The 24,774-nt window shown below is 30.9% G+C and overlaps 1 protein-coding gene across 2 annotated transcripts in view; it reads left to right on the plus strand.

Moving 5' to 3' along the window:
• The window catches only part of LOC142186388 (protein S100-A16-like), a 42,775-nt gene extending 19,444 nt beyond the window's left edge, over nucleotides 1-23,331 (plus strand). For both annotated transcript variants that reach the window (XM_075261234.1, XM_075261233.1), the window contains one exon: nucleotides 22,836-23,331. In XM_075261234.1, the coding sequence (XP_075117335.1) occupies nucleotides 22,836-22,991 (156 nt within the window). In that variant the 3' untranslated portion in view covers nucleotides 22,992-23,331. The remainder of the gene's footprint in view (nucleotides 1-22,835) is intronic.
• The last annotated feature ends 1,443 nt before the right edge of the window (nucleotides 23,332-24,774 follow it).

Below are 24,774 nucleotides of genomic sequence, written 5' to 3' on the forward strand. Positions count from 1 at the left end.
TTATAAATACTGCTCCTATGTAAAAGAATTTACTACTATAATACTGCTCCTATGTACAAGAATATAACTACTATAATACTACTCCTATGTACAAGAATATAACTACTTATAATACTACTCCTATGTACAAGAATATAACTACTATAATACTACCTTCTATGTACAAGAATATAACTACTATAATACTACCTCCTATGTACAAGAATATACCTAATATAATACTGCTCCTATGTACAAGAATATAACTACTATAATACTACTCCTATGTACAAGAATATAACTACTATAATACTACCTTCCTATGTACAAGAATATAACTACTATAATACTACCTCCTATGTACAAGAATATAACTACTATAATACTGCTCCTATGTACAAGAATATAACTACTATAATACTACTCCTATGTACAAGAATATAACTACTATAATACTGCACCTATGTACAAGAATATAACTACTATAATACTAGCTCCTATGTACAAGAATATAACTACTATAATACTACTCTATGTACAAGAATATAACTACTATAATACTACTCCTATGTACAAGAATATAACTACTATAATACTGCTCCTATGTACAAGAATATAACTACTATAATACTACTCCTATGTACAAGAATATAACTACTATAATACTGCTCCTATGTACAAGAATATAACTACTATAATACTACTCCTATGTACAAGAATATAACTACTATAATACTACTCCTATGTACAAGAATATAACTACTATAATACTGCTCCTATGTACAAGAATATAACTACTATAATACTACTCCTATGTACAAGAATATAACTACTATAATACTACTCCTATGTACAAGAATATAACTACTATAATACTGCTCCTATGTACAAGAATATAACTACTATAATACTACTATGTACAAGAATATAACTACTATAATACTGCTCCTATGTACAAGAATATAACTACTATAATACTACTCCTATGTACAAGAATATAACTACTATAATACTACTCCTATGTACAAGAATATAACTACTATAATACTGCTCCTATGTACAAGAATATAACTACTATAATACTACTCCTATGTACAAGAATATAACTACTATAATACTGCTCCTATGTACAAGAATATAACTACTATAATACTGCTCCTATGTACAAGAATATATCTACTATAATACTACCTCCTATGTACAAGAATATAACTACTATAATACTGCACCTATGTACAAGAATATAACTACTATAATACTACTCCTATGTACAAGAATATAACTAGAATAATACTGCACCTATGTACAAGAATATAACTACTATAATACTGCTCCTATGTACAAGAATATAACTACTATAATACTGCTCCTATGAACAAGAATATAACTACTATAATACTATCTATGTACAAGAATATAACTACTATAATACTACTCCTATGTACAAGAATATAACTACTATAATACTACCTCCTATGTACAAGAATATAACTACTATAATACTACTCCTATGTACAAGAATATAACTACTATAATACTGCTCCTATGTACAAGAATATAACTACTATAATACTACCTCCTATGTACAAGAATATAACTACTATAATACTGCTCCTATGTACAAGAATATAACTACTATAATACTACCTCCTATGTACAAGAATATAACTACTATAATACTGCTCCTATGTACAAGAATATAACTACTATAATCCTACCTCCTATGTACAAGAATATAACTACTATAATACTGCACCTATGTACAAGAATATAACTACTATAATACTGCTCCTATGTACAAGAATATAGCTACTATAATACTGCTCCTATGAACAAGAATATAACTATTATAATACTACCTCCTATGTACAAGAATATAACTACTATAATACTGCACCTATGTACAAGAATATAACTACTATAATACTGCTCCTATGTACAAGAATATAACTACTATAATACTGCACCTATGTACAAGAATATAACTACTATAATACTGCTCCTATGTACAAGAATATAACTACTATAATACTGCTCCTATGAACAAGAATATAACTACTATAATACTACTATGTACAAGAATATAACTACTATAATACTACTCCTATGTACAAGAATATAACTACTATAATACTACCTCCTATGTACAAGAATATAACTACTATAATACTGCTCCTATGTACAAGAATATAACTACTATAATACTACCTCCTATGTACAAGAATATAACTACTATAATACTACTCATATGTACAAGAATATAACTACTATAATACTACCTCCTATGTACAAGAATATAACTACTATAATACTGCTCCTATGTACAAGAATATAACTACTATAATACTGCTCCTATGTACAAGAATATAACTACTATAATACTACCTCCTATGTACAAGAATATAACTACTATAATACTGCACCTATGTACAAGAATATAACTACTATAATACTGCTCCTATGTACAAGATTATAGCTACTATAATACTGCTCCTATGAACAAGAATATAACTACTATAATACTACCTCCTATGTACAAGAATATAACTACTATAATACTGCACCTATGTACAAGAATATAACTACTATAATACTACCTCCTATGTACAAGAATATAACTACTATAATACTGCTCCTATGAACAAGAATATAACTACTATAATACTACTATGTACAAGAATATAACTACTATAATACTGCTCCTATGTACAAGAATATAACTACTATAATACTACTCCTATGTACAAGAATATAACTACTATAATACTACTCCTATGTACAAGAATATAACTACTATAATACTACCTCCTATGTACAAGAATATAACTACTATAATACTGCACCTATGTACAAGAATATAACTACTATAATACTGCACCTATGTACAAGAATATAACTACTATAATACTGCTCCTATGTACAAGAATATAGCTACTATAATACTGCTCCTATGAACAAGAATATAACTACTATAATACTACTATGTACAAGAATATAACTACTATAATACTGCTCCTATGTACAAGAATATAACTACTGTAATACTGCTCCTATGTACAAGAATATAACTACTATAATACTGCACCTATGTACAAGAATATAACTACTATAATACTGCTCCTATGTACAAGAATATAACTACTATAATACTAATATGTACAAGAATATAACTTACTATAATACTACTCCTATGTACAAGAATATAACTACTATAATACTGCTCCTATGTACAAGAATATAACTACTATAATACTGCACCTATGTACAAGAATATAACTACTATAATACTGCTCCTATGTACAAGAATATAACTACTATAATACTACTATGTACAAGAATATAACTACTATAATACTGCTCCTATGTACAAGAATATAACTACTATAATACTACTCCTATGTACAAGAATATAACTACTATAATACTACTCCTATGTACAAGAATATAACTACTATAATACTGCTCCTATGTACAAGAATATAACTACTATAATACTACTCCTATGTATAAGAATATAACTACTATAATACTGCTCCTATGTACAAGAATATAACTACTATAATACTGCTCCTATGTACAAGAATATATCTACTATAATACTACCTCCTATGTACAAGAATATAACTACTATAATACTGCACCTATGTACAAGAATATAACTACTATAATACTACTCCTTTGTACAAGAATATAACTAGTATAATACTGCACCTATGTACAAGAATATAACTACTATAATACTGCTCCTATGTACAAGAATATAACTACTATAATACTGCTCCTATGAACAAGAATATAACTACTATAATACTATTATGTACAAGAATATAACTACTATAATACTACTCCTATGTACAAGAATATAACTACTATAATACTACCTCCTATGTACAAGAATATAACTACTATAATACTACTCCTATGTACAAGAATATAACTACTATAATACTGCTCCTATGTACAAGAATATAACTACTATAATACTACCTCCTATGTACAAGAATATAACTACTATAATACTGCTCCTATGTACAAGAATATAACTATTATAATACTACCTCCTATGTACAAGAATATAACTACTATAATACTGCTCCTATGTACAAGAATATAACTACTATAATCCTACCTCCTATGTACAAGAATATAACTACTATAATACTGCACCTATGTACAAGAATATAACTACTATAATACTGCTCCTATGTACAAGAATATAGCTACTATAATACTGCTCCTATGAACAAGAATATAACTATTATAATACTACCTCCTATGTACAAGAATATAACTACTATAATACTGCACCTATGTACAAGAATATAACTACTATAATACTGCTCCTATGTACAAGAATATAACTACTATAATACTGCACCTATGTACAAGAATATAACTACTATAATACTGCTCCTATGTACAAGAATATAACTACTATAATACTGCTCCTATGAACAAGAATATAACTACTATAATACTACTATGTACAAGAATATAACTACTATAATACTACTCCTATGTACAAGAATATAACTACTATAATACTACCTCCTATGTACAAGAATATAACTACTATAATACTGCTCCTATGTACAAGAATATAACTACTATAATACTACCTCCTATGTACAAGAATATAACTACTATAATACTACTCCTATGTACAAGAATATAACTACTATAATACTACCTTCTATGTACAAGAATATAACTACTATAATACTGCTCCTATGTACAAGAATATAACTACTATAATACTGCTCCTATGTACAAGAATATAACTACTATAATACTACCTCCTATGTACAAGAATATAACTACTATAATACTGCACCTATGTACAAGAATATAACTACTATAATACTGCTCCTATGTACAAGATTATAGCTACTATAATACTGCTCCTATGAACAAGAATATAACTACTATAATACTACCTCCTATGTACAAGAATATAACTACTATAATACTGCACCTATGTACAAGAATATAACTACTATAATACTACCTCCTATGTACAAGAATATAACTACTATAATACTGCTCCTATGAACAAGAATATAACTACTATAATACTACTATGTACAAGAATATAACTACTATAATACTGCTCCTATGTACAAGAATATAACTACTATAATACTACTCCTATGTACAAGAATATAACTACTATAATACTACTCCTATGTACAAGAATATAACTACTATAATACTACCTCCTATGTACAAGAATATAACTACTATAATACTGCACCTATGTACAAGAATATAACTACTATAATACTGCACCTATGTACAAGAATATAACTACTATAATACTGCTCCTATGTACAAGAATATAGCTACTATAATACTGCTCCTATGAACAAGAATATAACTACTATAATACTACTATGTACAAGAATATAACTACTATAATACTGCTCCTATGTACAAGAATATAACTACTATAATACTGCTCCTATGTACAAGAATATAACTACTATAATACTGCACCTATGTACAAGAATATAACTACTATAATACTGCTCCTATGTACAAGAATATAACTACTATAATACTAATATGTACAAGAATATAACTACTATAATACTACTCCTATGTACAAGAATATAACTACTATAATACTGCTCCTATGTACAAGAATATAACTGCTATAAGGGCTAGTTCACACGTGAACTGCCCGCGCGGGTTTTGCCACAGAGAGAGACGCGGCGAGCCGCGTCTCTCTCTTGTCAAAACCCGCCCGCCGCGACCATCGCTGTCGCGGCTTAACCCTCTGCTGTCGGCTCAAATGAATGAGCCGACATAGGAGGGAACTGCCGGGGGCGGAAGCCGCGCGGCTGAGCCTGCGCCGCTTCCGCCTGAAGAAAGGACATGTCCTTTCTTTTCTCCGCTAGCAGCAGCTCGCCGCTAGCGGAGAACAGAAGCCCGGCGGTCTCCATAGACCACCATTATAAGGGGAGGTTTTGGACGCGAAATCCGCTGTCAAAAACCTCCCCTTATACTCACGTGTGAACTAGCCCTAATACTACTCCTATGTTCAAGAATATAACTACTATAATACTACTCCTATGTACAAGAATATAACTACTATAATACTACTCCTATGTACAAGAATATAACTACTATAATACTACTCCTATGTACAAGAATATAACTACTATAATACTACCTCCTATGTACAAGAATATAACTACTATAATACTACCTCCTATGTATAAGAATATAACTACTATAATACTGCTCCTATGTACAAGAATATAACTACTATAATACTACTCCTATGTACAAGAATATAACTACTATAATACTACCTCCTATGTACAAGAATATAACTACTATAATACTGCTCCTATGTACAAGAATATAACTACTATAATACTACTCCTATGTACAAGAATATAACTACTATAATACTACCTCCTATGTATAAGAATATAACTACTATAATACTACTCCTATGTACAAGAATACAACTACTATAATACTACCTCCTATGTACAAGAATATAACTACTATAATACTACTCCTATGTACAAGAATACAACTACTATAATACTGCTCCTATGTACAAGAATGTAAGTACTATAATACTGCTCCTATGTACAAGAATATAACTACTATAATACTACTCCTATGTACAAGAATACAACTACTATAATACTACCTCCTATGTACAAGAATATATCTACTATAATACTACCTCCTATGTACAAGAATATAACTACTATAATACTACCTCCTATGTACAAGAATATATCTACTATAATACTACCTCCTATGTACAAGAATATAACTACTATAATACTACTCCTATGTACAAGAATATAACTACTATAATACTGCTCCTATGTACAAGAATATAACTACTATAATACTACTCCTATGTACAAGAATATAAGTACTATAATACTGCACCTATGTACAAGAATATAACTACTATAATACTACTCCTATGTACAAGAATATAACTACTATAATACTACTCCTATGTACAAGAATATAACTACTATAATACTACTCCTATGTACAAGAATATAACTACTATAATACTGCTCCTATGTACAAGAATATAACTACTATAATACTACTCCTATGTACAAGAATTTAACTACTATAATACTACCTCCTATGTATAAGAATATAACTACTATAATACTACTCCTATGTACAAGAATACAACTACTATAATACTACCTCCTATGTACAAGAATATAACTACTATAATACTACTCCTATGTACAAGAATACAACTACTATAATACTGCTCCTATGTACAAGAATGTAAGTACTATAATACTGCTCCTATGTACAAGAATATAACTACTATAATACTACTCCTATGTACAAGAATACAACTACTATAATACTACCTCCTATGTACAAGAATATATCTACTATAATACTACCTCCTATGTACAAGAATATAACTACTATAATACTACCTCCTATGTACAAGAATATATCTACTATAATACTACCTCCTATGTACAAGAATATAACTACTATAATACTACTCCTATGTACAAGAATATAACTACTATAATACTGCTCCTATGTACAAGAATATAACTACTATAATACTACTCCTATGTACAAGAATATAAGTACTATAATACTGCACCTATGTACAAGAATATAACTACTATAATACTACTCCTATGTACAAGAATATAACTACTATAATACTACTCCTATGTACAAGAATATAACTACTATAATACTACTCCTATGTACAAGAATATAACTACTATAATACTGCTCCTATGTACAAGAATATAACTACTATAATACTACTCCTATGTACAAGAATTTAACTACTATAATACTACCTCCTATGTACAAGAATATAACTACTATAATACTACTCCTATGTACAAGAATTTAACTACTATAATACTACCTCCTATGTACAAGAATATAACTACTATAATACTACTCCTATGTACAAGAATATAACTACTATAATACTACTCCTATGTACAAGAATATAACTACTATAATACTACCTCCTATGTACAAGAATATAACTACTATAATACTACCTCCTATGTACAAGAATATAACTACTATAATACTACTCCTATGTACAAGAATACAACTACTATAATACTACCTCCTATGTACAAGAATATAACTACTATAATACTACCTCCTATGTACAAGAATATAACTACTATAATACTACTCCTATGTACAAGAATATAACTACTATAATACTGCTCCTATGTACAAGAATATAACTACTATAATACTGCTCCTATGTACAAGAATATAACTACTATAATACTGCTCCTATGTACAAGAATATAACTACTATAATACTTCTCCTATGTACAAGAATATAACTACTATAATACTACCTCCTATGTACAAGAATATAACTACTATAATACTACCTCCTATGTACAAGAATATAACTACTATAATACTGCACCTATGTACAAGAATATAACTACTATAATACTGCTCCTATGTACAAGAATATAACTACTATAATACTAATATGTACAAGAATATAACTACTATAATACTACTCCTATGTACAAGAATATAACTACTATAATACTGCTCCTATGTACAAGAATATAACTACTATAATACTGCACCTATGTACAAGAATATAACTACTATAATACTGCTCCTATGTACAAGAATATAACTACTATAATACTACTATGTACAAGAATATAACTACTATAATACTGCTCCTATGTACAAGAATATAACTACTATAATACTACTCCTATGTACAAGAATATAACTACTATAATACTACTCCTATGTACAAGAATATAACTACTATAATACTGCTCCTATGTACAAGAATATAACTACTATAATACTACTCCTATGTACAAGAATATAACTACTATAATACTGCTCCTATGTACAAGAATATAACTACTATAATACTGCTCCTATGTACAAGAATATATCTACTATAATACTACCTCCTATGTACAAGAATATAACTACTATAATACTGCACCTATGTACAAGAATATAACTACTATAATACTACTCCTATGTACAAGAATATAACTAGTATAATACTGCACCTATGTACAAGAATATAACTACTATAATACTGCTCCTATGTACAAGAATATAACTACTATAATACTGCTCCTATGAACAAGAATATAACTACTATAATACTATTATGTACAAGAATATAACTACTATAATACTACTCCTATGTACAAGAATATAACTACTATAATACTACCTCCTATGTACAAGAATATAACTACTATAATACTACTCCTATGTACAAGAATATAACTACTATAATACTGCTCCTATGTACAAGAATATAACTACTATAATACTACCTCCTATGTACAAGAATATAACTACTATAATACTGCTCCTATGTACAAGAATATAACTACTATAATACTACCTCCTATGTACAAGAATATAACTACTATAATACTGCTCCTATGTACAAGAATATAACTACTATAATCCTACCTCCTATGTACAAGAATATAACTACTATAATACTGCACCTATGTACAAGAATATAACTACTATAATACTGCTCCTATGTACAAGAATATAGCTACTATAATACTGCTCCTATGAACAAGAATATAACTATTATAATACTACCTCCTATGTACAAGAATATAACTACTATAATACTGCACCTATGTACAAGAATATAACTACTATAATACTGCTCCTATGTACAAGAATATAACTACTATAATACTGCACCTATGTACAAGAATATAACTACTATAATACTGCTCCTATGTACAAGAATATAACTACTATAATACTGCTCCTATGAACAAGAATATAACTACTATAATACTACTACTATGTACAAGAATATAACTACTATAATACTACTACTATGTACAAGAATATAACTACTATAATACTACTACTATGTACAAGAATATAACTACTATAATACTACTCCTATGTACAAGAATATAACTACTATAATACTACCTCCTATGTACAAGAATATAACTACTATAATACTGCTCCTATGTACAAGAATATAACTACTATAATACTGCTCCTATGTACAAGAATATAACTACTATAATACTACCTCCTATGTACAAGAATATAACTACTATAATACTGCACCTATGTACAAGAATATAACTACTATAATACTGCTCCTATGTACAAGATTATAGCTACTATAATACTGCTCCTATGAACAAGAATATAACTACTATAATACTACCTCCTATGTACAAGAATATAACTACTATAATACTGCACCTATGTACAAGAATATAACTACTATAATACTACCTCCTATGTACAAGAATATAACTACTATAATACTGCTCCTATGAACAAGAATATAACTACTATAATACTACTATGTACAAGAATATAACTACTATAATACTGCTCCTATGTACAAGAATATAACTACTATAATACTACTCCTATGTACAAGAATATAACTACTATAATACTACTCCTATGTACAAGAATATAACTACTATAATACTACCTCCTATGTACAAGAATATAACTACTATAATACTGCACCTATGTGCAAGAATATAACTACTATAATACTGCACCTATGTACAAGAATATAACTACTATAATACTACCTCCTATGTACAAGAATATAACTACTATAATACTGCACCTATGTACAAGAATATAGCTACTATAATACTGCTCCTATGAACAAGAATATAACTACTATAATACTACTATGTACAAGAATATAACTACTATAATACTGCTCCTATGTACAAGAATATAACTACTATAATACTGCTCCTATGTACAAGAATATAACTACTATAATACTGCACCTATGTACAAGAATATAACTACTATAATACTGCTCCTATGTACAAGAATATAACTACTATAATACTAATATGTACAAGAATATAACTACTATAATACTACTCCTATGTACAAGAATATAACTACTATAATACTGCTCCTATGTACAAGAATATAACTGCTATAAGGGCTAGTTCACACGTGAACTGCCCGCGCGGGTTTTGCCACAGAGAGAGACGCGGCGAGCCGCGTCTCTCTCTTGTCAAAACCCGCCCGCCGCGACCATCGCTGTCGCGGCTTAACCCTCTGCTGTCGGCTCAAATGAATGAGCCGACATAGGAGGGAACTGCCGGGGGCGGAAGCCGCGCGGCTGAGCCTGCGCCGCTTCCGCCTGAAGAAAGGACATGTCCTTTCTTTTCTCCGCTAGCAGCAGCTCGCCGCTAGCGGAGAACAGAAGCCCGGCGGTCTCCATAGACCACCATTATAAGGGGAGGTTTTGGACGCGAAATCCGCTGTCAAAAACCTCCCCTTATACTCACGTGTGAACTAGCCCTAATACTACTCCTATGTTCAAGAATATAACTACTATAATACTACTCCTATGTACAAGAATATAACTACTATAATACTACTCCTATGTACAAGAATATAACTACTATAATACTACTCCTATGTACAAGAATATAACTACTATAATACTACCTCCTATGTACAAGAATATAACTACTATAATACTACCTCCTATGTATAAGAATATAACTACTATAATACTGCTCCTATGTACAAGAATATAACTACTATAATACTACTCCTATGTACAAGAATATAACTACTATAATACTACCTCCTATGTACAAGAATATAACTACTATAATACTGCTCCTATGTACAAGAATATAACTACTATAATACTACTCCTATGTACAAGAATATAACTACTATAATACTACCTCCTATGTATAAGAATATAACTACTATAATACTACTCCTATGTACAAGAATACAACTACTATAATACTACCTCCTATGTACAAGAATATAACTACTATAATACTACTCCTATGTACAAGAATACAACTACTATAATACTGCTCCTATGTACAAGAATGTAAGTACTATAATACTGCTCCTATGTACAAGAATATAACTACTATAATACTACTCCTATGTACAAGAATACAACTACTATAATACTACCTCCTATGTACAAGAATATATCTACTATAATACTACCTCCTATGTACAAGAATATAACTACTATAATACTACCTCCTATGTACAAGAATATATCTACTAGAATACTACCTCCTATGTACAAGAATATAACTACTATAATACTACTCCTATGTACAAGAATATAACTACTATAATACTGCTCCTATGTACAAGAATATAACTACTATAATACTACTCCTATGTACAAGAATATAAGTACTATAATACTGCACCTATGTACAAGAATATAACTACTATAATACTACTCCTATGTACAAGAATATAACTACTATAATACTACTCCTATGTACAAGAATATAACTACTATAATACTACTCCTATGTACAAGAATATAACTACTATAATACTGCTCCTATGTACAAGAATATAACTACTATAATACTACTCCTATGTACAAGAATTTAACTACTATAATACTACCTCCTATGTACAAGAATATAACTACTATAATACTACTCCTATGTACAAGAATATAACTACTATAATACTACTCCTATGTACAAGAATATAACTACTATAATACTACCTCCTATGTACAAGAATATAACTACTATAATACTACCTCCTATGTACAAGAATATAACTACTATAATACTACTCCTATGTACAAGAATACAACTACTATAATACTACCTCCTATGTACAAGAATATAACTACTATAATACTACCTCCTATGTACAAGAATATAACTACTATAATACTACTCCTATGTACAAGAATATAACTACTATAATACTGCTCCTATGTACAAGAATATAACTACTATAATACTGCTCCTATGTACAAGAATATAACTACTATAATACTGCTCCTATGTACAAGAATATAACTACTATAATACTGCTCCTATGTACAAGAATATAACTACTATAATACTACCTCCTATGTACAAGAATATAACTACTATAATACTACCTCCTATGTACAAGAATATAACTACTATAATACTGCTCCTATGTACAAGAATATAATTACTATAATACTACCTCCTATGTACAAGAATATAACTACTATAATACTACTCCTATGTACAAGAATATAACTACTATAATACTACTCCTATGTACAAGAATATAACTACTATAATACTACTCCTATGTACAAGAATATAACTACTATAATACTACCTCCTATGTACAAGAATATAACTACTATAATACTACTCCTATGTACAAGAATATAACTACTATAATACTACTCCTATGTACAAGAATATAACTACTATAATACTACTCATATGTACAAGAATATAACTACTATAATACTGCTCCTATGTACAAGAATATAACTACTATAATACTACTCCTATGTACAAGAATATAACTACTATAATACTACCTCCTATGTACAAGAATATAACTACTATAATACGACTCCTATGTACAAGAATATAACTACTATAATACTACTCCTATGTACAAGAATATAACTACTATAATACTTCTCCTATGTACAAGAATATAACTACTATAATACTGCACCTATGTACAAGAATATAACTACTATAATACTGCTCCTATGTACAAGAATATAACTACTATAATACTACTCCTATGTACAAGAATATAACTACTATAATACTACTCCTATGTACAAGAATATAACTACTATAATACTGCCCCCTAGGTACAAGAATATAACTAATATAATACTACTCCTATGTACAAGAATACAACTACTATAATACTACCTCCTATGTACAAGAATATATCTACTATAATACTACCTCCTATGTACAAGAATATAATTACTATAATACTACCTCCTATGTACAAGAATATATCTACTATAATACTACCTCCTATGTACAAGAATATAACTACTATAATACTGCTCCTATGTACAAGAATATAACTACTATAATACTACTCCTATGTACAAGAATATAACTACTATAATACTGCTCCTATGTACAAGAATATAACTACTATAATACTACCTCCTATGTACAAGAATATAACTACTATAATACTACTCCTATGTACAAGAATACAACTACTATAATACTACCTCCTATGTACAAGAATATAACTACTATAATACTACCTCCTATGTACAAGAATATAACTACTATAATACTACTCCTATGTACAAGAATATAACTACTATAATACTGCTCCTATGTACAAGAATATAACTACTATAATACTGCTCCTATGTACAAGAATATAACTACTATAATACTACCTCCTATGTACAAGAATATAACTACTATAATACTACCTCCTATGTACAAGAATATAACTACTATAATACTGCTCCTATGTACAAGAATATAACTACTATAATACTGCTCCTATGTACAAGAATATAACTACTATAATACTGCTCCTATGTACAAGAATATAACTACTATAATACTGCTCCTATGTACAAGAATATAACTACTATAATACTACCTCCTATGTACAAGAATATAACTACTATAATACTACCTCCTATGTACAAGTATATAACTACTATAATACTACTCCTATGTACAAGAATATAACTACTATAATACTGCTCCTATGTACAAGAATATAACTACTATAATACTGCTCCTATGTACAAGAATATAACTACTATAATACTGCTCCTATGTACAAGAATATAACTACTATAATACTGCTCCTATGTACAAGAATATAACTACTATAATACTACCTCCTATGTACAAGAATATAACTACTATAATACTACCTCCTATGTACAAGAATATAACTACTATAATACTACTCCTATGTACAAGAATATAACTACTATAATACTACTCCTATGTACAAGAATATAACTACTATAATACTACTCCTATGTACAAGAATATAACTACTATAATACTACCTCCTATGTACAAGAATATAACTACTATAATACTACCTCCTATGTACAAGAATATAACTACTATAATACTACCTCCTATGTACAAGAATATAACTACTATAATACTACCCCCTATGTACAAGAATATAACTACTATAATACTACTCATATGTACAAGAATATAACTACTATAATACTACTCCTATGTACAAGAATATAACTACTATAATACTACCTCCTATGTACAAGAATATAACTACTATAATACTGCTCCTATGTACAAGAATATAACTACTATAATACTGCTCCTTTGTACAAGAATATAACTACTATAATACTACTCCTATGTACAAGAATATAACTACTATAATACTACTCCTATGTACAAGAATATAACTACTATAATACTACCTCCTATGTACAAGAATATAACTACTATAATACTACCTCCTATGTACAAGAATATAACTACTATAATACTACCCCCTATGTACAAGAATATAACTACTATAATACTACTCATATGTACAAGAATATAACTACTATAATACTACTCCTATGTACAAGAATATAACTACTATAATACTACCTCCTATGTACAAGAATATAACTACTATAATACTGCTCCTATGTACAAGAATATAACTACTATAATACTGCTCCTTTGTACAAGAATATAACTACTATAATACTACCTCCTATGTACAAGAATTTAACTACTATAATACTACCTCCTATGTACAAGAATATAACTACTATAATACTGCTCCTATATACAAGAATATAACTACTATAATACTGCTCCTATGTACAAGAATATAACTACTATAATACTGCTCCTATGTACAAGAATATAACTACTATAATACTACCTCCTATGTACAAGAATATAACTACTATAATACTACCTCCTATGTACAAGTATATAACTACTATAATACTACTCCTATGTACAAGAATATAACTACTATAATACTGCTCCTATGTACAAGAATATAACTACTATAATACTGCTCCTATGTACAAGAATATAACTACTATAATACTACCTCCTATGTACAAGTATATAACTACTATAATACTACTCCTATGTACAAGAATATAACTACTATAATACTACTCCTATGTACAAGAATATAACTACTATAATACTACTCCTATGTACAAGAATATAACTACTATAATACTGCCTCCTATGTACAAGAATATAACTACTATAATACTACCCCCTATGTACAAGAATATAACTACTATAATACTGCCTCCTATGTACAAGAATATAACTACTATAATACTGCTCCTATGTACAAGAATATAACTACTATAATACTACTCCTATGTACAAGAATATAACTACTATAATACTGCCTCCTATGTACAAGAATATAACTACTATAATACTACCCCCTATGTACAAGAATATAACTACTATAATACTACTCCTATGTACAAGAATATAACTACTATAATACTACCTCCTATGTACAAGAATATAACTACTATAATACTACTCATATGTACAAGAATATAACTACTACTTGCTGGTACCCGCGACTTGGTCTGCGGTGATTGTAGCAGTGGGTATATACAGGCGCGGGTAAGGTTTTCGTACTGTGTATAAGGGATGGGATATGAAATGTAACTTTGTATCTTGTTGTTGCTGTAATTCAGAGAATCCGTGAGACTTTTGTGTTGCAGTTACTTTGTATTTGAGCTGCTATATATACGGTGTTGGTATAAACTTTACTTAGTGACTTTGGGACAGAAGTATTTGAAGTTAACCCTTTCCCGCCGATGGCATTTTTTGATTTTCGTTTTTGACTCCCCTCCTTCTAAACCCCATAACTTTTTTATTTCTCCGCTCCCAGAGCCATATGAGGTCTTAATTTTTGCGACACAAATTTTTCTTCATGATGCCACCATTATTTATTGTATATAATGTACTGGGAAGCAGGGAAAAAATTCAGAATGGGGTGGATTTGAGGAAAAAATGTATTTCTGCGACTTTTTTTACAGGCTTTGGTTGTATGGCATTCACTTTGCAACCAAAATGACATGTCCACTGTATTCTGTGTTTCGTTACGATTCCGGAGATACCAAATTTATATGGTTTTAGTTACATTTTGACCCCTTAAAAACAAATCCAAAACTGTTAAAAAAAGTTTTTTTTGAAAAGTCGCCATATTCCGACAGCCGTAACTTTTTTATACGTGCGTGTACGGGGATGTATAGGGCGTCTTTTTTTGCGGGACTGGGTGTACTTTATATTTCTACCATCTTCAGGAAATGTTATTGCTTTGATCACTTTTTATTCAAATTTTTATCAGAATCAAAACAGTGAAAAAACGGCGGTTTGGCACTTTTGACCATTTTTCCCGCTACGGCGTTTACCGAACAGGAAAAATATTTGTATAGCTTTGTAGAGTGGGCGATTTCGGACGTGGGGATACCTAACATGTATGTGTTTCACAGTTTTTAACTACTTTTATATGTGTTCTAGGGAAAGGGGGGTGATTTGAATTTTTAATCCTTTTTTTTTTTTTTTTTTAAATATTTTTTTTACTTTTTTAACCTTTTTTTTTTGCATTTATTAGACCGCCTAGGGGTATTGACATGGGTGGGCGGTGTCGCGGATTGTCAGAGCGGTGGGGGTTGGCAAACATGGCTGCTCCGGAGCGTTGAAGAGAACCTCCTGGAGTATCGGTAAGGTGAGGGGCAAAGTGGTAAAGTCTATGTATATGAGATTGTGTGGGGTTAGGGGCGAGGCTGTAGAGGGCAATAGGAATTTTGTGGCTTGCTATGGTCCAAAGTGTGTGAGATTGCAGAGATGGTGGTGTGAGTTTGGGGTTTGTGGGGGTCCTGGGAAAAACATATGTGCGCTGTTGTGACGAAAAGTAGTCTACTGCGCAATGGGGTGTATTAACTATGTTTGTGGAAAATTTCAGCCAAATCGGTCGAGCGGGTTTTGCGTGATTGACTAACAAACATCCGAACACACAAACCCACAAACATCCAAACTCACAAACTTTCACATTTATAATATTAATAGGATAATACTACCTCCTATGTACAAGAATATAACTACTATAATACTGCTCCTATGTACAAGAATATAACTACTATAATACTGCACCTATGTACAAGAATATAACTACTATAATACTGCCACCTATGTACAAGAATATAACTACTATAATACTGCCCCCTATGTACAAGAATATAACTACTATAATACTACCTCCTATGTACAAGAATATAACTACTATAATACTACTCCTATGTACAAGAATATAACTACTATAATACTACCTCCTATGTACAAGAATATAACTACTATAATACTGCTCCTATGTACAAGAATATAACTACTATAATACTACTCCTATGTACAAGAATATAACTACTATAATACTACCTCCTATGTACAAGAATATAACTACTATAATACTGCTTCTATGTACAAGAATATAACTACTATAATACTGCCCCCTATGTACAAGAATATAACTACTATAATACAGCTCCTATGTACAAGAATATAACTACTATAATACTACCTCCTATGTACAAGAATATAACTACTATAATACTACTCCTATGTACAAGAATATAACTACTATAATACTGCCCCCTATGTACAAGTATATAACTACTATAATACTGCTCCTATGTACAAGTATATAACTACTATAATACTGCTCCTATGTAGAAGAATATAACTACTATAATACTACTCCTATGTACAAGAATATAACTACTATAATACTGCCCCCTAGGTACAAGAATATAACTACTATAATACTGCTCCTATGTACAAGAATATAACTACTATAATACTGCTCCTATGTACAAGAATATAACTACTATAATACTGCTCCTATGTACAAGTATATAACTACTATAATACTACTCCTATGTACAAGTATATAACTACTATAATACTACTGCTATGTACAAGAATATAACTACTATAATACTGCACCTATGTACAAGAATATAACTACTATAATACTGCTCCTATGTACAAGAATATAACTACTATAATAGTACTCCTATGTACAAGAATATAACTACTATAATACTGCTCCTATGTACAAGAATATAACTACTATAATAGTACTCCTATGTACAAGAATATAACTACTATAATACTACTCCTATGTACAAGAATATAACTACTATAATACTGCTCCTATGTACAAGAATATAACTACTATAATAGTACTCCTATGTACAAGAATATAACTACTATAATACTACTCCTATGTACAAGAATATAACTACTATAATACTGCCCCCTAGGTACAAGAATATAACTACTATAATACTGCTCCTATGTACAAGAATATAGCTACTATAATACTACTCCTATGTACAAGAATATAACTACTATAATACTAATCCTATGTACAAGTATATAACTACTATAATACTGCTCCTATGTAGAAGAATATAACTACTATAATACTACTCCTATGTACAAGAATATAACTACTATAATACTGCTCCTATGTACAAGTATATAACTACTATAATACTGCTCCTATGTACAAGAATATAACTACTATAATACTACTCCTATGTACAAGAATATAACTACTATAATACTGCTCCTATGTACAAGAATATAACTACTATAATACTACCTCCTATGTACAAGAATATAACTACTATAATACTGCCCCCTAGGTACAAGAATATAACTACTATAATACTGCTCCTATGTACAAGAATATAACTACTATAATACTGCTCCTATGTACAAGAATATAACTACTATAATACTGCTCCTATGTACAAGTATATAACTACTATAATACTACTCCTATGTACAAGTATATAACTACTATAATACTACTGCTATGTACAAGAATATAACTACTATAATACTGCTCCTATGTACAAGAATATAACTACTATAATACTACTCCTATGTACAAGAATATAACTACTATAATACTGCTCCTATATACAAGAATATAACTACTATAATACTGCTCCTATATAAAAGAATATAACTACTATAATACTGCTCCTATGTACAAGAATATAACTACTATAATACTGCTCCTATGTACAAGAATATAACTACTATAATACTGCTCCTATGTACAAGAATATAACTACTATAATACTGCTCCTATATACAAGAATATAACTACTATAATACTGCTCCTATATACAAGAATATAACTACTATAATACTGCTCCTATGTACAAGAATATAACTACTATAATACTACTCCTATGTACAAGTATATAACTACTATAATACTACTGCTATGTACAAGAATATAACTACTATAATACTGCTCCTATGTACAAGAATATAACTACTATAATACTGCTCCTATGTACAAGACTATAACTACTATAATACTACTGCTATGTACAAGAATATAACTACTATAATACTGCTCCTATGTACAAGAATATAACTACTATAATACTGCTCCTATGTACAAGAATATAACTACTATAATACTACTCCTATGTACAAGAATATAACTACTATAATACTACTCCTATGTACAAGAATATAACTACTATAATACTACTCCTATGTACATGAATATAACTACTATAATACTACTCCTATATACAAGAATATAACTACTATAATACTACCTCCTATGTACAAGAATATAACTACTATAATACTACCTCCTATGTACAAGAATATAACTACTATAATACTGCTCATATGTACAAGAATATAACTACTATAATACTACTCCTATGTACAAGAATATAACTACTATAATACTGCTCATATGTACAAGAATATAACTACTATAATACTACTCCTATGTACAAGAATATAACTACTATAATACTACCTCCTATGTACAAGAATATAACTACTATAATACTACCTCCTATGTATAAGAATATAACTACTATAATACTACTCCTATATACAAGAATATAACTACTATAATACTACTCCTATGTACAAGAATATAACTACTATAATACTACTCCTATATACAAGAATATAACTACTATAATACTACCTCCTATGTACAAGAATATAACTACTATAATACTACTCCTATGTACAAGAATATAACTACTATAATACTACCTCCTATGTACAAGAATATAACTACTATAATACTACTATGTACAAGAATATAACTACTATAATACTACCTCCTATGTACAAGAATATAACTACTATAATACTACTATGTACAAGAATATAACTACTATAATACTACTCCTATGTACAAGAATATAACTACTATAATACTACCTCCTATGTACAAGAATATAACTACTATAATACTACCTTCTATGTACAAGAATATAACTACTATAATACTACTCCTATGTACAAGAATATAACTACTATAATACTACCTCCTATGTACAAGAATATAACTACTATAATACTACTCCTATATACAAGAATATAACTACTATAATACTACCTCCTATGTACAAGAATATAACTACTATAATACTACCTTCTATGTACAAGAATATAACTACTATAATACTACTCCTATGTACAAGAATATAACTACTATAATACTACCTCCTATGTACAAGAATATAACTACTATAATACTACTCCTATGTACAAGAATATAACTACTATAATACTACCTCCTATGTACAAGAATATAACTACTATAATACTACTATGTACAAGAATATAACTACTATAATACTACTGCTATGTACAAGAATATAACTACTATAATACTACTCCTATGTACAAGAATATAACTACTATAATACTACTATGTACAAGAATATAACTACTATAATACTACTCCTATGTACAAGAATATAACTACTATAATACTACTCCTATGTACAAGAATATAACTACTATAATACTACTCCTATGTACAAGAATATAACTACTATAATACTACTCCTATGTACAAGAATATAACTACTATAATACTACTCCTATGTACAAGAATATAACTACTATAATACTACTCCTATGTACAAGAATATAACTACTATAATACTACTCCTATGTACAAGAATATAACTACTGTAATACTGCTCCTATGTACAAAGTATAACTACTATAATACTACCTCCTATGTACAAGAATATAACTACTATAATACTACTCCTATGTACAAGAATATAACTACTATAATACTACTCCTATGTACAAGAATATAACTACTATAATACTACTCCTATGTACAAGAATATAACTACTGTAATACTGCTCCTATGTACAAGAATATAACTACTATAATACTACTCCTATGTACAAGAATATAACTACTATAATACTACTCCTATGTACAAGAATATAACTACTATAATACTACTCCTATGTACAAGAATATAACTACTATAATACTACCTCCTATGTACAAGAATATAACTACCATAATACTGCTCCTATGTACAAGAATATAACTACTATAATACTACTCTATGTACAAGAATATAACTACTATAATACTACCTCCTATGTACAAGAATATAACTACTATAATACTACTCCTATGTACAAGAATATAACTACTATAATACTACTCCTATGTACAATAATATAACTACTATAATACTACTCCTATGTACAAGAATATAACTACTATAATACTACTCCTATGTACAAGAATATAACTACTATAATACTACTCCTATGTACAAGAATATAACTACTGTAATACTGCTCCTATGTACAAAGTATAACTACTATAATACCGCCTTCTGTGTATGGTGATCCTGGTATTTCGGGCATAGATAATGTATTACTAGAGGGGGTATATTCTCGGCCTACACTCCTCCATGTTCTCCTCTGCAGACACACACGGCCACAGCTAGGGGCAGCACTTCCTCCTGTGTTATGTATAGTCTCCTGTTGGTTTGGCACAGCTATTCCTCCTGACTCCCTTGTGCACATGCATTCTCTACTTCTTATCTCATACATTTCCCATTAGTCCTGACCGATACCCGGGCTGCTTGTCCCTGTTATTTTTGGGGTCCTCCCTCTGTATTGCGCTGCAGTCACTGATGTTTCTTCTCTCCATATTAGAATACGCAGAGTAAGGAGGCGGCGAACAAGCTCATCCAGTCCTTAGATATGGACGAGGACGGGAAGATCAGCTTCGATGAGTACTGGACATTGATCGGGGAGATCGCCCGGAAGCTGAGCCTGCAGATGGCGATGCAGCACCAGGAGCGGCACTGAAGACCGATCCTGTTATCCCCTGCACAGCCAGCAGGGGGCAGACCACCTACGGAGCCGCCTATTACTGACTATGTGGGGACCATCCTTCTCCCAGAATCCTTCAGACACTGACTGTTATCTGAGCCAAGGAACAAGTGTGTAATGTGAGTCCCCGCACGTGGGATCCATGAGTGGTGGCCCTCCTTCTCGGGTGTCAGTGCGCCCCCTGTTGTCACCGGCTGAGGGCCACACTGGACGCTCGTCTATCATTATGCTGATGTGTTCTTGTCCTGTGTATCCGACTGTGTGAAAGTATTTTCTTTTATATTTTGATACTGCGTGTATATTGGGAGCCGCGGAGCAGCGCCACCTAGTGGCCACATAATTGTAAAGATGGCAGCACTGGAACAAATCTATAAGTTTACAAAAAGTGATATATAAAGTTTGTGTTGTAAAGTGTTGCTGATGTTCTGTGCTTCATGGGCTTAGCAGAATGTAGTTTGGTGTTGTTACCACTGGGGGCGCTAGTGTTCCCACCTGAAGTTCATGGTATAGTCTGTTATATATACTTATCACAGTTCTATCCATCACCCACTTCCTGCTGAGTGACCACGAGCATGCATAGTAGAAGTCACTACGTGACGGACAAGGCGCCCCCCTCCTGCACAATGACATCTGCAGGGGCCACAGAGCATGCCCACTACATCCTCACATACAGTAGTCTATAGGTGATGGTCACAGTCCTCCTACTTCCACTGCTTACACAATGACCTATAGGTCACCTGACTCAGGACGTTGGACTCATTTTTTCCCCAGTGGCCCAATTAGACTTCGGCTTCATATTCTAGTATATTGGCGTCTACGAGTAGAGGTGGTAGCTGGGTACACTGGGGGTGTATTATTACTAATGGGGCACACTGGGGTGTATTATTACTAATGGGGCACACTGGGGGTGTATTATTACTAATGGGGCACACTGGGGTGTATTATTACTAATGGGGCACACTGGGGGTGTATTATTACTAATGGGGCACACTGGGGTGTATTATTACTAATGGGGCACACTGGGGGTGTATTATTACTAATGGGGCAAACTGGGGTGTATTATTACTAATGGGGCACACTGGGGGTGTATTATTACTAATGGGGGTCACTGGGGTGTATTATTACTAATGGGGGTCACTGGGGGTGTATTATTACTAATGGGGGTCACTGGGGGTGTATTATTACTAATGGGGGAGTCACTGGGGGAGTACTATTACTAATGGAGCTCACTGGGGGAGTACTATTACTAATGGAGCACACTGGGGGTGTATTATTACTAATGGGGGGTCACTGGGGGAGTACTATTACTAATGGAGCACACTGGGGGTGTATTATTACTAATGGGGGGTCACTGGGGGAGTACTATTACTAATGGAGCACACTGGGGGTGTATTATTACTAATGGAGCACACTGGGGGTGTATTATTACTAATGGAGCACACTGGGGGTGTATTATTACTAATGGGGCACACTGGGGGTGTATTATTACTAATGGGGGGGTCACTGGGGGTGTATTATTACTATTGGGGCACACTGGGGGTATAATATTACTAACGGGGGTCACTAGGGGTATATTATTACTAATGGGGCACACTGGGGTGTATTATTACTATTGGGGGTCACTTGGGTGTATTATTACTAATGGGGCACACTGGGGTGTATTATTACTAATGGGGGTCACTGGGGTGTATTATTACTAATGGGGTACACTGGAGGTATATTATTGCTAATGGTGCACACTGGGGGTGTATTATTACTA

This window comes from Leptodactylus fuscus (genome assembly GCF_031893055.1).
Source record: "Leptodactylus fuscus isolate aLepFus1 chromosome 7 unlocalized genomic scaffold, aLepFus1.hap2 SUPER_7_unloc_1, whole genome shotgun sequence".
In the NCBI taxonomy this organism is placed as follows: Eukaryota; Metazoa; Chordata; class Amphibia; order Anura; family Leptodactylidae; genus Leptodactylus; species Leptodactylus fuscus.